The sequence below is a fragment of the Pinus tabuliformis genome, chromosome 8 (assembly GCF_031772625.1).
Source record: "Pinus tabuliformis cultivar Carrire ecotype Pingquan chromosome 8, CPIR1, whole genome shotgun sequence".
In the NCBI taxonomy this organism is placed as follows: domain Eukaryota; kingdom Viridiplantae; phylum Streptophyta; class Pinopsida; order Pinales; family Pinaceae; genus Pinus; species Pinus tabuliformis.
The window spans coordinates 517491486-517507430 of NC_142294.1; the positions used below are offsets into that span (position 1 = coordinate 517491486).

Here is a 15945-nt window from a genome sequence, read left to right on the forward strand (position 1 = left end):
GGGGGGCTACCAACCCCTCTAACCCCCTGCCTCGCATGTCGGGCTAGTCACAGAAAAAATATAACAGAGACCCAACACAAAGATAATATTAACTCTAATTTTAAGGATAAATTGTGGCATGAAAAGGAGATGGTGGGTAAAAGGAAGCTAAGATACTATAAGGAAGTGATTAACCCCACCCTTTATAACCAGAATTATCACTCTGTATTGACTAATGCTAAGAAAAAAATGAACATCAGTAGGATAAGGACTAATTCTCATGAGCTTCGAAGTGAAGATGGGCAGTGGTCTACTCCCAAGACTCTGTGGGACGATAGAATTTGTCATATTTATGATACTAAGAGGGTGGAAGATGAAAACATTTCCTTTTAAACTGCCTAGCTCTTACTCACATCCACTCTAAATTCCCTAACATCTGCCACACTTGCAATCTTCTTGACTTGTTATGTCAGCCTAACTGTAGTGACTTTCGAGCACTTCTTTCTCTTCTTTTTTATCATAGAAATAAGCTTTGAAGAATCACAATTAGATTATTTTCTTATCTTGAAATCCGATAGGCCATATTGGTGTTTATCAATGTTAATCATCATCGTCATGTTTTTTTTTTTGCTAAGGCAAGAGCGGATCCTTCTTATTCAATTAAAAACATAAATAGTGTACAAACAGCAACACTTGCAGTGGGGCACAACAAAAGGATGGGCCCACCCCAATCCACGATTGCAATACGACAAAATTAACCCAGGGATGTGGCCCACCACAACAAATCAACCGTCCAAAATTGACCGTTGGATCCTAAGTGAAAGATCTAGCGATGAAAAACATATCGGGTGGCAAACAAGATCACCTTTTAACCACCACATCGAACGAGATACACCCTGTAAACCATAATTTATAATCATATCGGGTCCATTTTTGGCATAACCAATGAACCCTTTTACCGCCTGAAATCCACCATTTATGCACAATTCCCATGAGGTCATGCAAACAACTCGCAACATAACCATTTTATTGGTCCCACCAACATGCACGTTCAATCCTGGCTATTGAGTGCCCTTGTTTGATCCGACGGTTCAGGATCATATCACGCGGACTAAAAGCACTAATAGTTACCACGCGATGAGGGCGGTATTTCCTCTCCACCTGAAGCCACATGTCGCATGGTGAGTGGAATCACTCCCAATTGTGAAAAAATGCTTCCGACCTAAAGAGATTTTGATATACTGGAAACCACCCAGAGGGTAGTAAAGCGATCACCAGAGAACAAATGGGGGTTTTGTGTCTACTGAGAAGGTTTGGATTCCGGTGCAAAGGCCAAAGGAAGATGAAGATCCCTCCTTTCAGCCATCCCTCTGAGACTGTTGGTTTGCTGTTACCTGGGTTAAGGAGATCAACATAGACCTGCATTCTGAAAAGGACCTCACATCTGTCATAACATTTCATAATGAATCCAAATTAGTGGGACCCCTTCTATGTGGCTCTACTGCGGGAATTTTTGTCTCTTGAATTCTCCTGATGCTGTTATCGATCGCTGATGGCCCTAGATGAACATCTCTCCTTCAACCTGTCATTCGTAATCTCCTCCCACCAGTAGCACAAGTCGGTATGCTTGTTTCGTACTCCCTCATTTGCAAGCCAGTTCGCAACTTTGATGGCTTCCGTGCGAACATGCACCAACCTAAGAGTTCTCAGCGTTTGTAGGTGCACTTGGATTCTTTGGTAGACTTGCAGAAGCCGTCATTGTTCTGAGATTTTCTCAGGAGTAGCGCAACATTTATCCTCTTTACTGATTTGATGACTAATTCTGAGTCAACTTCAATGAAGATAATGTGAATGTTGTGCTTGAGCAGAATTTCCAGGCATGATTCCATAGCCATCAGCTCTGCCATATTGTTGCTTTATTCTCCTAGGTAACCGTGGAAGATAATTTGTATTTTTCCCTTTTCATCTCTCAAGACCCCTCCATAACTAGCTTCTCCTAGATTCCCTTTTGAAGCCCCATCTATGTTGAATTTTAAAAATCCATGAGAAGGGGGTTGCCAATAAGACTTATATGTTAAGGTCTTCCTGTTAATCTGCATAGAACCCTGAGGGGGATGAACCTTGAGCTCTAACTTCTCTAAAATTCTAACCTCTCTTTCACCGATGGGTTTTCCATTAGTTGTACCTCCAATGGTGTGAACAGTCTCTTTAAGTTGTTTGAGGATTAGCTTAAGGATGTTGTTCACCCGACTTGTTTTCTCCTTGAAAATCCTGTTGTTTCCCTCCTTCCAGACATTCCAGATTATGAATCCTGGGGTCAGCATCCAGGCGTAGTTAATGATATCATTGTCTGAAAGAAATTTCCTCCAATTCTTCAATGTGGTAGTGATATCATTAACATTTCTGTCTGTCTGCTCAAAGACTTCTCCAACCCAATTCCACAGTATTGTGGTGAAAGTGCATCTATTCACTAGATAGACCTGTCTTGTTCTTTCCCCATCTTAGTTGAGCATTCAATTTTGAGTTCAGGATTTGTCTCTTGTCAAAAACACTTTGAAGTGTTGTAGCTTGAGTATGCAACATGCCCATTCCACTGTAATCTGGAAGTTTCCAAGTTCTCCATTTCTTTTCATTCCTTGCTTCGACCCAATAGTCACTTACCCTCCTTAGTCCTTTGTTGATGGTATCGGTGTTAATGTCTGCTAATTCTTCTCTTCGGACATTGTCCTCCTACTGCCAATTGTCCTCCCAGAACCAAGCCAGGTTCCCATTTATGATTTCCCAGAAACTATGGTTTTGGACTAGGGCCCTGTTCTCCCATGCCCTATTCCAAATTGCAAAACCTTTTACTTCTCTTGTCATTATGATTAGATTTTCCTCCTACCATTCTCTAGCATATTTGTGCTTCCGGAGTTTTTCCCAAGGGGCTTGTATTTATTTCAGCCATCTCCACCAGATTTTGGGGCCAAGAACTCTATTTAGAATCCCTGGGTCATGAAGACCCAAGCCACCATGTGACTTAGGTTTGCATACTATGTCCCATGCCACAAGGGCCCATTTCTTATTTTCTTCACCTTTCCCCCAAAGAAAGTCTCGCTAAATGTTTCTTATATTGGTCATTACACCGACTAGTGTTGGAATGGCAGATAGAATATAGATAGGAATACTTTGAAGGACAAATTTAGTGAGAACAAGTCTCCCCGCTAGATTTAGTGCTCTATTTGTCCATTTGCTGATATTTTCTTTTAGCTTATTAAGAACAGGCTCCCAGATGTCCTTGTGAAGCCGTTTGTCAGTGAGAGGAACTCCCAGGTACTTCACAGGTAGTGACTCTCTTTGGAAGCCTAGAATTTTGGAAAGATTTCTTTGAATTGAAATATTTGTATTGAAAAAGAAGATCTTTGATTTAGTTAGACATACCTCAGTGCCTTATGCCCTAGAAAACTCACTCAGAATCTATTTGAATACTTTGGCTTCCTTAACAGTGGGTGTGCCTTGAGGCATAGTATCATCCAAAAATTGTTGATGTTTCACCGTTTCCCCAGCATGAGTGAGTCTCAACCCCTGAATTCTCCCTTCCTCCTTAGTAGCTCTGATTTCTCTTCCTAACCCTTCAATCATTAGAATGAAGAGGAAAGGAGAAAGAGGATCTCCTTGCCTGAGACCTCTAGAAGGGTTATAGGTTTTGGAAGGAGCCCCATTGAGAAGAATTGAATAGCTGGCTGTGGTAACTAATGCCATAATCGATTTAATCCAATTGTGATCAAACCCATAGGCTTTTAAAATTGCTCTTATGTACAACCAGTTCAGTTTGTCATAGGTCTTTGCTATGTCCAGTTGCATTATCATTCCTGCTTGTTTGTTGGTAATGAGTGAATGAACCATTTCATGAGTTAGAATTATATTATCTAGAATTTGTCTTCCTTCCACATAGCCCGTTTGTTCCTCTGACACTAGGGTTGGGAGGAGAGGTTTGAGATGATTCCCAATGACTTTGGAAATAATTTTGTAGATCGCATTGCATAATGCTATAGGTCGAAATCTATCTGGAGAGGTGGCCTTCTGCTGTTTGGGGATTAAGGCCATGAAATATTCATTGAGCGCCTTTAAGAATTTCTTAAATCTTCGAGAGTCTTCCACTATCTCCAGGATGTCCTGTTTCACTATCCTCGAACAAGCTTTGAAAAAGTCCACATTAAAGCCATCCGGGCCTGGTGCTTTCCCATTTTGTATCTGTTTCACAACTTTTTCAATTTCTTCCTCTGTTACTGGTCTATTAAGATTGAAATTATCTTCTCTGGTAACCAGTTTGGGGATGTATTGAGTGAATTTTTCCCTAAACTGGTATCTATCTTTCGAGGTCTCCTCAACAATTTTCTGAAAATGCTGGAGTAGAACCTTCTCCATCTCTTCATGAGTGTTTCTCTCTATACCATGTTGATCTGTAAGTTTTACAGTTCTATTTTTGTTTCAGTGAGCTATGGTGGATCTGTGAAAGAATTTGGTGTTTCTCTCCCCTTCTTTAATCCATTGTACCTTGGATTTTTGTCTCGAGAGTATTTCCTCTTGAAGGCATCTGTTGTCCCACTCCTGCTGGAGTGACTTTGCCATTTCTTTCCTTTCATCTGTGTAGCCTTCTGTGATAAGAATCTGGTTTATTTCCTTTAGTTTCTTCTCCACCTCTCCTTTAGCTTTGAAGATGTTACAAAATTCCTTTTTGTTCCACTCTTTGAGTTTTCCTTTAATGTGTTTGAGCCTGCAGTGAAGCATGAACATATTTGTACCTTGAAGGTGAAGCTCTTCCTTCCACCATTATTTGATATTTGTGAGGAAATCTGAATGTGTGAGCCAAGCATTCTCAAACCTGAAGGGGATGTTCCTTGGTTTGCCAAAAAGGGAAGCTTCCAATTGGATAGGTCAATGGTCTAAACCTCCAAAAGGTAGTATGAGTGCAGTAATGCTGCTTCCCCTAAGAAGAAGTTCCTCTGACACCATAAATCTGTCCAATTTTGAGACCATTTGGGTAGGGCCCCCTCTTTTGTTATTACAAGTGAAGATTCCATTGCTTGTTTCCACATCAACCAATTTCTTATTGGTGTTGAATTTTTGGAAGGCAATTGAGTCTCTCCCAAGTATTCTAGTGCCTCCTTTCTTCTCCATGATTGATTTTGTTATGTTAAAATCACCTCCAAGAAGCCATGGTAGAGCTGGGTCTCTATTTTTCATATCCTCCAGTGTTGTGAGGAGTCAAATTTTGTCCTCCATTGGTTGTGGACCATTGACATTGGTGATAGTGTAACATTGCCTGTCACCCACCAGTTAGAAAATAAGAGAAAGGTGATGTCTGGATGCCTCTGCATCAATCACACCAAATTTCTGTGGATCACAGAGAGTGAGAATACCACCAGCAGATCTATTTTCCTTAACTTCAAGGTATTCATATCTATTTACCCATTTATTATGTTTTTCACGGATCCTCTCCACTGAGCATTTTGTTTCCTGTATGAATACTATGCCAGGTTTTTCCTCTCTAATCCTTTTATCGAGATTCATCTGTTTTCTTCTGCTCCCTAATCCCGTAATATTCCAGGTTGTGATCTTCATTGAGGTAGGGTTATAAAGGAGTAACCAGAAAGGTCTTTCATCCTTTCTGAATCAATCGTGAGGTTGCCACACTTGAGTAGTAGTTCTTTCTGTCTTTTTCTTCCCCTCCTCTTGCCTCGATTTTTTGTTAGTTTTCCTATTATTAATCCTATTGAGGAAGTCCCTTTGTTTTCCTGGTTGTCATGTCCTCTTTTGACTCCTGCAGCTGTTTGATGTGCCTTGTTAACGAATATGTGTTGGACTTTGTCCACGTCCTCTTGAGGGATGGAGTTTATTGCCAGGTTGCCTCCCTGTTCTAGAAACTTTTCCAGCTCTAGATTCTCCCTTTCCAGGATCTCCTGTAAATCTTGATCCTCTGTACCACTTTCACTTTGAGTCATTTCATGGTCTTTTTCTACTTCCATGGTTCTCAAATGGTCCATCGTGTGTTCATTCTGTTCTTGAGTGTGCTCCATGCTGGTCTCTTTTTCTTTCCCCCTTGCTGTCTGATTCTTTGTACTCCCTTTATCCCCTCCCTCAACTTCTTTTTCTCCTAAGATCTCAAAACTGTTGTAACTTTTTCTATTATCACTCCCACTAGGGTTCTTTTGTGTCTTCCTTTCTCCTCCTTTTACTTTTCCTCCTACTTTGGTAAAACATGCCTGGTCTTTTCCTTTGTTGGTATTTAGGTTTTCCTCCCTTCGATTGAGAAGACAATCTCTTGATAGATGCCTATGCTCATGACATTTGTGACATTTGAACGGGATATGTTCATAATCAACTGCTTGAACCCATTCCTCATCATAGACTTCTAGAATGACCTCATCTGGAAGGGCTCCTGATAGGTCCATCTCCACACCTATACGGGCATAGGATGTATATTTTCCCCTTAGAGCTACCTCTGAAATTTTTAAGAAATGACCTAATTTATTGCCTATAGCTTTTAAAGACTATGGCATCTGGTAATCTAAAGGTAAGGAGTATAGTCGAATCCATACTGGTACCGAAGTGAAGGTTTCTCACTCTGGCACAAAGTTCATCGTCCATGGCCTCATATAGAGTCCGACAGCTGCAAAGAAGTATGACCCTCCTTCATCCCTGTCTTCCATGTTCATAAACACCACAGTGAAAAAACCTTTGGATCCAAGATGAATATTTAACCCCCCCTTTGGTTTCCAGTTGTATTTTATCCACGTGTACAATGCTTTCTCTGATGGCCAGATTCCCATAAATTTACATATGATGGCATAGTTAGCCATGTGATCCCTGTGCGCTTGTAGCGCTGGATCGTTCAGAATAACTCGAGGTTTAGTTGTGGTCTTGGGTTTACAGGGCCCCATCTTAGCTCTCTTCTCTGACCCTTGACCTTTGTCTTCCTCTTTCTCCTCCCGACAATCTTCTTCATGGGCCCCTTGATCGGCATTGGTTTTACTGCCTTCCGCCTTCTAAGTTTTTGTGTCTTTTGTGTTGACCTCCAAGAGTTGTGGAGGTTTGTTCTTTTTCCCTCCTCTTCCTCTGTTTGCTACCATATAACTGTAGGAGGGAGTGGAGCTCCCTACTCCCTATGTCTCCATGGATACTTGGTACTCTTTGCCGCTTGTTTCGTTAAACCCTAGAACCAGAGCTCGCTGCCGTAATTTATCATTTGCAGTAGTCCTTAATCATCATCACCATCATTTTTTAAATAATATTTTTTTAAGTAAATTACATTAACTTATTATTTTTTTAAACACTTAAAACTATAATTAATGTTTTTAAATATATAAAAATAAAATAAAATAATGCATAACCATTGACTTGAAAACATATAAATAATTTAATGATTCATATATCATGTTAACGCAAAGTACTTTAGTCTTTCAAACAAAGACGGAAAGTAAAGAGTTGTAATGGCATGCTTCTTACTATGACCATGTCTTTGCCAAGTTTGAATTAAAGCCAACGTTTTACATATTTATTGGCCACGTCAATCTCATGGCGTGGTCTACCCCCAGTGATTCACTGAACATAATCGACAAAAATTAGCACGCAAATACGCCAAACTTTGTCATGTCTACTATCAACTAAAGGTAAAAGATTCGTACGCAAATACGCCGAACGTTGCCCATGTCTACGTGGATTAAAGTTAAAAGCATTTTTTTTAATGTCAAAATTTTCATAGTGAAACGCAATGTACGATATAGAAGGCATAACGCAAGCGTCAGTCCAATGGACCAATTGCAACGACTCTAAATCTCTAGAATCTCTCATGCAGCCGTGTTTTATTATAAGTCAATTAACGCACACTCCGTCCTTGTTTTATTATAAGTCAATTAACGCACACTCCGTATAAATAGCGGCATCAGGAGAACGTATGGAAAGTTGCGTTTTTTATTTATTGGTGATGTGGTTTAGGTCTATACCAATGGTGTTGTAGACTTGTTTGTATCATTGCTTGATTTTAAAGGTTTTGGGTTTTTATTGGAATCATAGGTTTGGCTTAAATGTTATTTATGGTGGAGAGTGATAAGGAATACACCTGTCTGCATTCCAAACCAAGTTCTCAACCAAAGAGAATGGATAAAGACGTTATATGTGCTTACAATGTGTATACACTTAATACATATATACACGTTAGATAATAAGATAATATGGAACGGATAATTAGTTCACAATGAAATCCAAAATAAGATAATTTATGCCCATGTTACGGGCACCGATTCAACGTTAACCACATATTCACGGAAGATATGAATTTTCAGTGCACTATTTTGTTTGTTTTCGTGTGTATGAATGGAAACATGGAGAGTGAGGCCAGGAGGTTTCGCTTTTTCCCGGTTTAGAGTTGGCGGTAGGGTATAAATATGATAGGTGATTATATATATATATATATATATTAATGTGCACCGTGAAGATGATGGTGAATTTTATTGTAATGAAATACATGTGGAAGACGATTGTAAAGTGAGTTGTGAATTGGTGAGTTTAATAATAAAATTTGCTAATGATTGTGAAGCCTCTATTGATGTAGTGAATAATATGTGTGATATGACTAATAATATTGTAGTTTATAACGGTCTCTTTGCATCAGAGATTGAGACATTTAAGTTTGAGAATGAGAAAGAGACTTTGTCATATGACGTAATGGTTTATGGAGCTGAGAGTGCATCTCTTATAAATTTTGCAGCAATTGGAGTTGAGTCTCTATTTTTTTCTCACAATGACCCAACCACTCGTATATAAACACCACACTCACTAAATATTGAATCATGCAATCTCTAACTGGACTTGACTTATTTCCGACTAACGATTTCATGTAAATTCACGTTCAATTTGGATTCTAATTAGACTCCACTTGCTTTTCTTAAATTAACTCAATTCCTCATGCATTGCTAGCATTAGAAATTAATTTACTATTTCTAACACTTTACCCTAATTACGACCATATAAGTCAACTTTAACTTAACCATGACTCAACATAGCTTAAACATGGGTGTTGGTCTAAGTATTAGCTAGGCTTACAATAAAAAATTGACTCAGAAGCTTTTACAATGTTGGATTTTCTTTTTCATTTTTCTCAAATTATATGCCCTCGAAATTGCTTCATTTTCTAACGTCTTTTCTTGTTTTAGGTTCCATATTTCTTCAATTGTTACTGCAACAATTTTCTTTGACTTCTCTTGTATTTGTTCTAAGCATCTTCTACCGCTTCCTCTTCACAGATTTGTTAGCTCATGTATTTTTTTCACAACTCTTCATATTCAAAACGTGAACTTCACTTTACTTCTTACACTTCAGATTCCTGATCTTCTCTCCATCATATGTCTTGATAGTAATATTTGATTTATTCTTCACTCCATTGCTGAAATACTATTTCAATGTTGTCTTCTCATTTCCTGCATCTTTTTCTTCTTCTCTTTTAACTGTGACTGGACCGTTGTCCTGTTTACCTTCACACTCAAAATCATTTAACTGTGAATGAACCCTTGTCTAGTTTTTTTTCTTCTCTTTTAACTGTGACTGGATGCTCCAAGCTCTATTGTCCTCCCAGAGTCTTTCTCATTTACTTTCAAATCTGTAGTTCATTTATTTATTGATTCTTCAACACACTCACAACCTGCTGCCACATGTCACTTTCCTTTTTACCAAATTCACCTTCTAGGATCTTCCATGCTTCATAGGAAGATGTAGATTTTTCTACCTTGCACACAAATTTCTCATCCAATGCTTATTTTATAATATCCAATAATAAAGCATCACATACTTCATGATATGGGTTATTAGACAGATACTCAATAAACTCTTTTTATCGAAGAAAACTTTTCATTTTGACAAACCAGAAACCTAAATTTTTACCAGTAAATAATTGTAGTGTTACTAGATCCATCCCTATCTATGCATCATTGACTTGTTCTACCTCATCTTCTTGTCTTTTAGATTCTTCGGTTCTAGAGAGAACCTTTATGAGTTCTCTGAAATACTCTGGTTCTTCATTTCGATTTATTTTCTATTACTTCAAACTTGCTTTGCAACCTATGACTATTTTCTTCTATTTTCTTTCTTTGTCTTTTGTCTTCTGCCTTCTTTTCTTATTGTATGAGGCTTCTTTCCATATCGCCCCCAAAAAAAGTACGATTTTCAATATATGCCCCTATAAAACACAATCTTTACCATATTCAATATCCATATCATACATAAAGATTTTTATTAACCAAATACACTCTCATGCTTGATAGCATATAAATTTCAGAGACAAACGCACCTTTACAAAGCGATAAACTCACCCAAATATTTAGCTTTATTTTTAAATTCTCATACATAAAGATTTTTATTAACCAAATACACTCTCATGCTTGATAAAACATATAAACTTTAGAGACAAACGCACCTTTACAAAGCGATAAACTCACTCAGATATTTAGCTTTATTTTTAAATTCTCTTTAATATAAAGAATAAAAAAATCAATTGATAAAACTCGGTGTAAACCTTTATAAACCTCCTTTTTTGAATTCATAAATACGAATCTTATAGGATGACCCCTTGCTGTGGAACAAAACCCTTTAGTTTTTATATAATAAAAAACTCATTAAAAAATACACCTTCAAATGCTTTAAACCTTTTAAGTTATAAATAGTCTTTTTTAAATTCATAAATACGAATCTTATAGGATGACCCCTTTGCTCGGAACAAAACCCTTTATGTTTTATATAATAAAAAACTCATTTAAAAAAACACCTTCAAACGCTTTAAACCTTTTAAGGAAAAACGTTTTATAGGTTCTTTATAAACCCTTGTAATCCTTTAATATCTCCTTTGGAATGATTTTTTAAAACCTTTTAGAATAAACTTTTATAAACTTAGTCTTTGCCATTTAAGACAAACCTTTAGAAAATAATTTTAAACATGCCCACACCCGGATGCGGGTGATACATGGACTCATCAGAGAACATGCGATGCGATGGGGGGCAGCTGTGATACTAAGATCGTCTGGCAGGATCGTCTGGCAGGACGGTATATTAATTTGCCCCTGTCAAGCATTAACGCAGTTTCTTAATACAATAGTTTAGCCTTTATCCAGAAAAAAAATAAAAATTTAAACATGCCCATGGACAAGCTAATGCAGCATGGGATAAAGAGGCATTACCGATAATACACTGCAAGGGAAGGGGCCATCGCGTCAATGCAATAAGCGTGAGTTAGTGATGTGCCTGCGCTTGCAGAGGGCCTCTCCTGTGCTATAATGTGGGAGAAATAGTTTCTGAAGCGCATCACTGTGGTGCCTCGAGAACCGTTTTTTTGATCTTTTCAGGTAGACTGCAACTGCATATCCTTTCCCAAGATTTTTCTACTCCGATCCTAAAACTCGTTGTCAGCTCTAATACCAGACAGAAAACGCATAAGTGAAACAACGTGTAACTTACTACTCAATTTACTCTACTAAACATAGCACTTATTCACATTTCATATCCATGCTCATTTGTCATCTCTTTTTTCTCACAATGACTAACTAGTGGTATAGTAACACCTCTCTGTCCACTTCCCCTACATTTTTTTTTGGCAAAATGAAGGCTGCTTATATAAATTTTGAAAAAAAAATCCCTGCGAAATTACATTTGCTTGGTTGATGTTTTCTCGCAGTACCTTTGGCTAATTTTTCCTACATTTTTTTTTGGCAAAATGAAGGCTGCTTATATAAATTTTGAAAAAAAAATCCCTGCGAAATTACATTTGCTTGGTTGATGTTTTCTCGCAGTACCTTTGGCTAATTTTTACTACTTTTTGCTTTTAGTGAGTTTGATCATGTCTTGATATATCTTTCATTATGCTCATTGGATGTGTTTTTTTGATTGCTGGTTCATTTTCATCACACCACTCCTCTGGCCTCTCCCACACTCTTTTGATGGCGTAAAGCTTGCCTTGGATGATCTTGGTGATTTGAAGGGATCAGCCTTGGATGATTTTGGTGATTGGAAGGGATCAGTTTTCCATGGGCAAGTTTATCTTTTGAAAACTATTTTGTTAAACTAATTAAAAAAAATAGTATTTATTGATTAAATTTAGGGATATTCGACTTTCCAAGTGATATCATTTTTATTCTTTTAAATTATATATATATATATATATATATATATATATATATATATATATATATATAATTATAATTATATATATATATATATATATAATTATATATGGAGAAGATGATAGTACGCGTTCGTGAAGGCCTAGGTTAACCTAGGGTTTCTACCAGATCTCTGCAGAATACCGTCACGGTCTCAGCTAGGCGCATTGTACACCCTTCACCGTAGCAGTCAACACCTGTCACTTTCAGATTTCGACCTGTGGACAGGATGGACGACAACATGGAGTTGGAGGCAGTTGATTATTCGGAGGAGCCTTTCCCGGACAGAGTCATCTTTGATAACCCTAATTTCTCTTCAGCCCCTCTGATTGTTTCGTCTTCGCCGTTTGCTGGCCCAGAATCGTCTCATCGTCCTCCCGTTATTCCCATTCCGCGGCTCAGCTCTGCCCCTCCCCTCATTGGGTCGCCTCCTATCGAATCCCCTAACTTTGATGTTCCCCCTCTCTCCCTGGGCACTCTCCATACTCTATCTTCCCACACCCCCCCCTCGCCCTCCTTTAACCCGCTTTCATCTGCCTTTCTCGCTGCTCCTTCTATCAACCCTCTGGTCTCCGCCGCGGTGCATACCTCTTCTTCTGGTACCCATCCACCTGGGTGTTTCGAGACACCCGCTGTAAAGATTAAACCTGTTAAACCCTTCCCACAGGAAGGCGTACCTAATCCCCTGGTGGACCACCCATCTGCAACCCGTACCAGCAAAAGGAAGTCGAAGTGCATCAAGGCTACCTCAAAGGATATCACCATCAGGTTTTGAGAGACTTCGGCAATAGGAGAGTTTGCAATCATGGCAAACACCGTGCTAGTAGGGCATGTATGGGGTAGGGCATATTAGGCAAAAAGGTTGACTCAATGGGTAAAGGAGATATGGGGGGGTTTGCTCATTGATCTACCTGAAGTACATGTCTTGCCAAGAGGTTGGTTCTCTTTACATTTCTCAAAGGAGAGTTACACGAACCTGGTACTGGCCAGGTACTGGCACATTGAGATGGCTCCGGTTCTCCTCAAAAGGTGGAGCCCCCTGTTTGACCCCGAACATGAACAAATTGGAGCTGGACCGATTTGGGTGCGCTTGCCGGGACTTCCACTACAGTTCTGGGGTGAAGAAGTCTTCATCAGGATTGGCAATGCACTGGGCACTTATCTTGATCATGACCGCACATTCGTGGAATCAAGAAGCAGGACCCTCGCGCGTATATTGGTTCACTTGGATACTCGTGAAGGGCTGGAGGAAAAGATCACTCTTCAGTGGGGGAGATACATCAGAGTACAGATACTGGACTACGAGGGAGTACTGTTCCGTTGCAGGTGATGCCACAAGGTCGGGCATCTCTTCAAAGACTGTCCACTCAACCGAAAAGCTGAGGACTCCCCGAAGAGCACTCCTGCACCTTCCAGGGCTGCTTCACTGATTTCCTCGCGCCCCATTCCTACTGGCCAGTCTCTGGTGGCATCCTCACCAGTGGTCGAACCTGGACACAGGCACTCCTCGCCGCCGATGACGAAGGCTCGCTCAGCAGCTCAAGTTGGTACAGCCTCGGGTACTCCCCTGCACCCTCCTCTCTCTTCTATTGATCATATTATTAATGATTCTGGTGCATCATTACATACATCTATGGCTCATTATTCAATGTCATCCCCTCCCCTCATTGCCACCACTGGTCCCTCTCTGCTCTCTCCCTCCTCATCATCGTCTCCCCGGCCATCCTCCGAGGCCTCCCCTCCTCATCCTTACTTCCTTCGATCCAAATCTCAATCCAAAGTTTTGTCAGCCCAGTCCGTTCTTGGTATCTCTGAGCCGGGTGCCAGCCCCCTGCCTACCAGAGGCAGGAAATCTGATCTTTCTAAGGCTATTAAGAAAGTAGGGGCGGAGGTAGTCTCTGGTCATCAATCCACCGTTGATGGGGTCCTTAGAGCAGGATATACCCCGCGTAGTGTTCCCCCATGAAGTGTTTATCTTATAACTGCAGAGGGCTGGCTAGTTCCTCCAAGAAACTAGCCATGAGGTGTCTCATTGAGACTGAACCTATCGATATCATTATGCTACAAGAGATTCTTTTCTTGGCTGATCAAATCTCCCATACCCTGCAATCATTGACCACGGGATGGTCTTATATTGCCCTCGATGCTGCTGGTCGATCCGGTGGTCTGGCCATTGGAGTTAACCCTCGAACCATTAAGGTTGATGCAACTTGGGGGGGGACCCGGTTACCTGGGTCTGGATATATTCACTGCTGATCTGGGCATGAATCTTCGGATTGTGAACGTTTACGCCACTTGTAATCAAAGAGAACAATTTTGGCAGCGACTCTTACATCTCTCCCTCATGGATGAGGAGCAGACTATAATCGGTGGAGATCTCAATTTTTCTTTAGGTTTCAGGGAGTCATGGGGATCGGCGGCACAAATCGACTCTATCACAGATTACATGACTAATCTGTTAGAGCAGACAAATTTTGTGGATATCCCCATGCATAAACTTCTTCCTACCTGGAGGAACAGAAGGGTGGGCGATGCTGCATTGGCTTGCAGACTTGACAGATTCATCATGAAGGATGCGCTCCTTCATCAGTTGCATCATTACAAGCAATGGGTGGGCACGGGAGGCATTTCGGATCACGCGCCTATATATCTGGAAATTCAGGGGCCTTTTAAGAAGCCAAAATCCCCTTTCAAATTCAATCACACCTGGCTGAAGGACCCGTCATATATTAAGATGATCTCTGAATATTGGAATACTCATCCCATTAATGGAGCAAAATCACTTGCAAAAGGGTTGTGCAGAAATCTCTCTGAGATCAAGCACCTCTCCTTTAATTGGGCAAAGGATAAGCATGCTCGGGAAACCTCTCAACTCACCCATATTGAATCAGAGCTGAGCACTCTACTAGATGATCGGGGACTGGGTTTTATCGTAGCAGAAGACAAGGGTCGACTGATAGAATTGGAAAACCAGAAGGATATCATTCTAAAAGAGCGCGAAGAATCCCAGAGATTGAGGAGTAGAGCTATTTGGATACAAGCAGGGGATGATAATTCGAAGTTTTTTCATAGCTATGCCAAGGGTCGAAAGGTGTCCAACACCATTTGGAAACTCCCAACTCCTGAGGGAGACATGGCTGACTCCTTCAATAAGCTTGCTCACCTTGGGATCACACACTTCAGAGATCTCTACAAATGCCCCTGTGACGTAAATCTTCCTGATATTATCAATGTTGCGAGTCATTTTCCGAGATTTGTTGATGAGGATGATGTGGAAGAGCTTAATGCTTCGGTAACTTCTGGGGAGTTAGAAGGTATATTAAAATGGTTCAAAAAAGATAAGAGTCGAGGCCCGGATGGATGAACCATTGAATTCTATCTGGCATTTTATGAAATCCTGGGGCAGGATCTACTGAATGTTGTGGAGGAGAGCAGAACATCAGGATCCATCTACCACGTCATAAATTCGACTTTCATTGATGTCATACCTAAATCTGACTCCCCATCTCCATTTGATGATTACAGGCCTATCTCTTTATGCAACTGCCTATACAAGATCATTTCCAAGACCATTGCCAATCGTCTCAGACTGATTCTCTCCAGACACATCACCCCTCAACGATTTTCCTTCCTTGAATCCAGACAGATTCATGAAGCCATCGGTTCGGCTCAAGAAGCCATCCATTCTATCTGGTCCTAGCATCTTAAGAGCATCATTCTCAAGACTGACCTTTCCAAAGCTTTTGACCGTGTCAGATGCCTCTATATAAAAATTCTTCTT

The 15945-nt window shown here is 40.1% G+C and overlaps 1 protein-coding gene across 1 annotated transcript; it reads left to right on the forward strand.

Annotated features, from left to right (window-relative positions):
• Positions 1-14307: 14307 nt before the first annotated feature.
• On the forward strand, positions 14308-15644 carry LOC149236400 (uncharacterized). Its single transcript, XM_089368886.1, has 2 exons — positions 14308-15478; positions 15571-15644. The coding sequence occupies exons 1-2, from the start codon at positions 14308-14310 to the stop codon at positions 15642-15644; spliced, it is 1245 nt and encodes a 414-aa protein (XP_089225012.1).
• The last annotated feature ends 301 nt before the right edge of the window (positions 15645-15945 follow it).

Coding starts and splice junctions, on each gene's coding strand:
- LOC149236400 (XM_089368886.1), top strand. CDS start 14,308: ATGCTGCTGGTCGATCCGGTGGTCTGGCCATTGGAGTTAACCCTCGAA. Junction 15,479..15,570: donor AACTTCTGGGGAGTTAGAAG/GTATATTAAAAT, acceptor ATCCTGGGGCAG/GATCTACTGAATGTTGTGGA.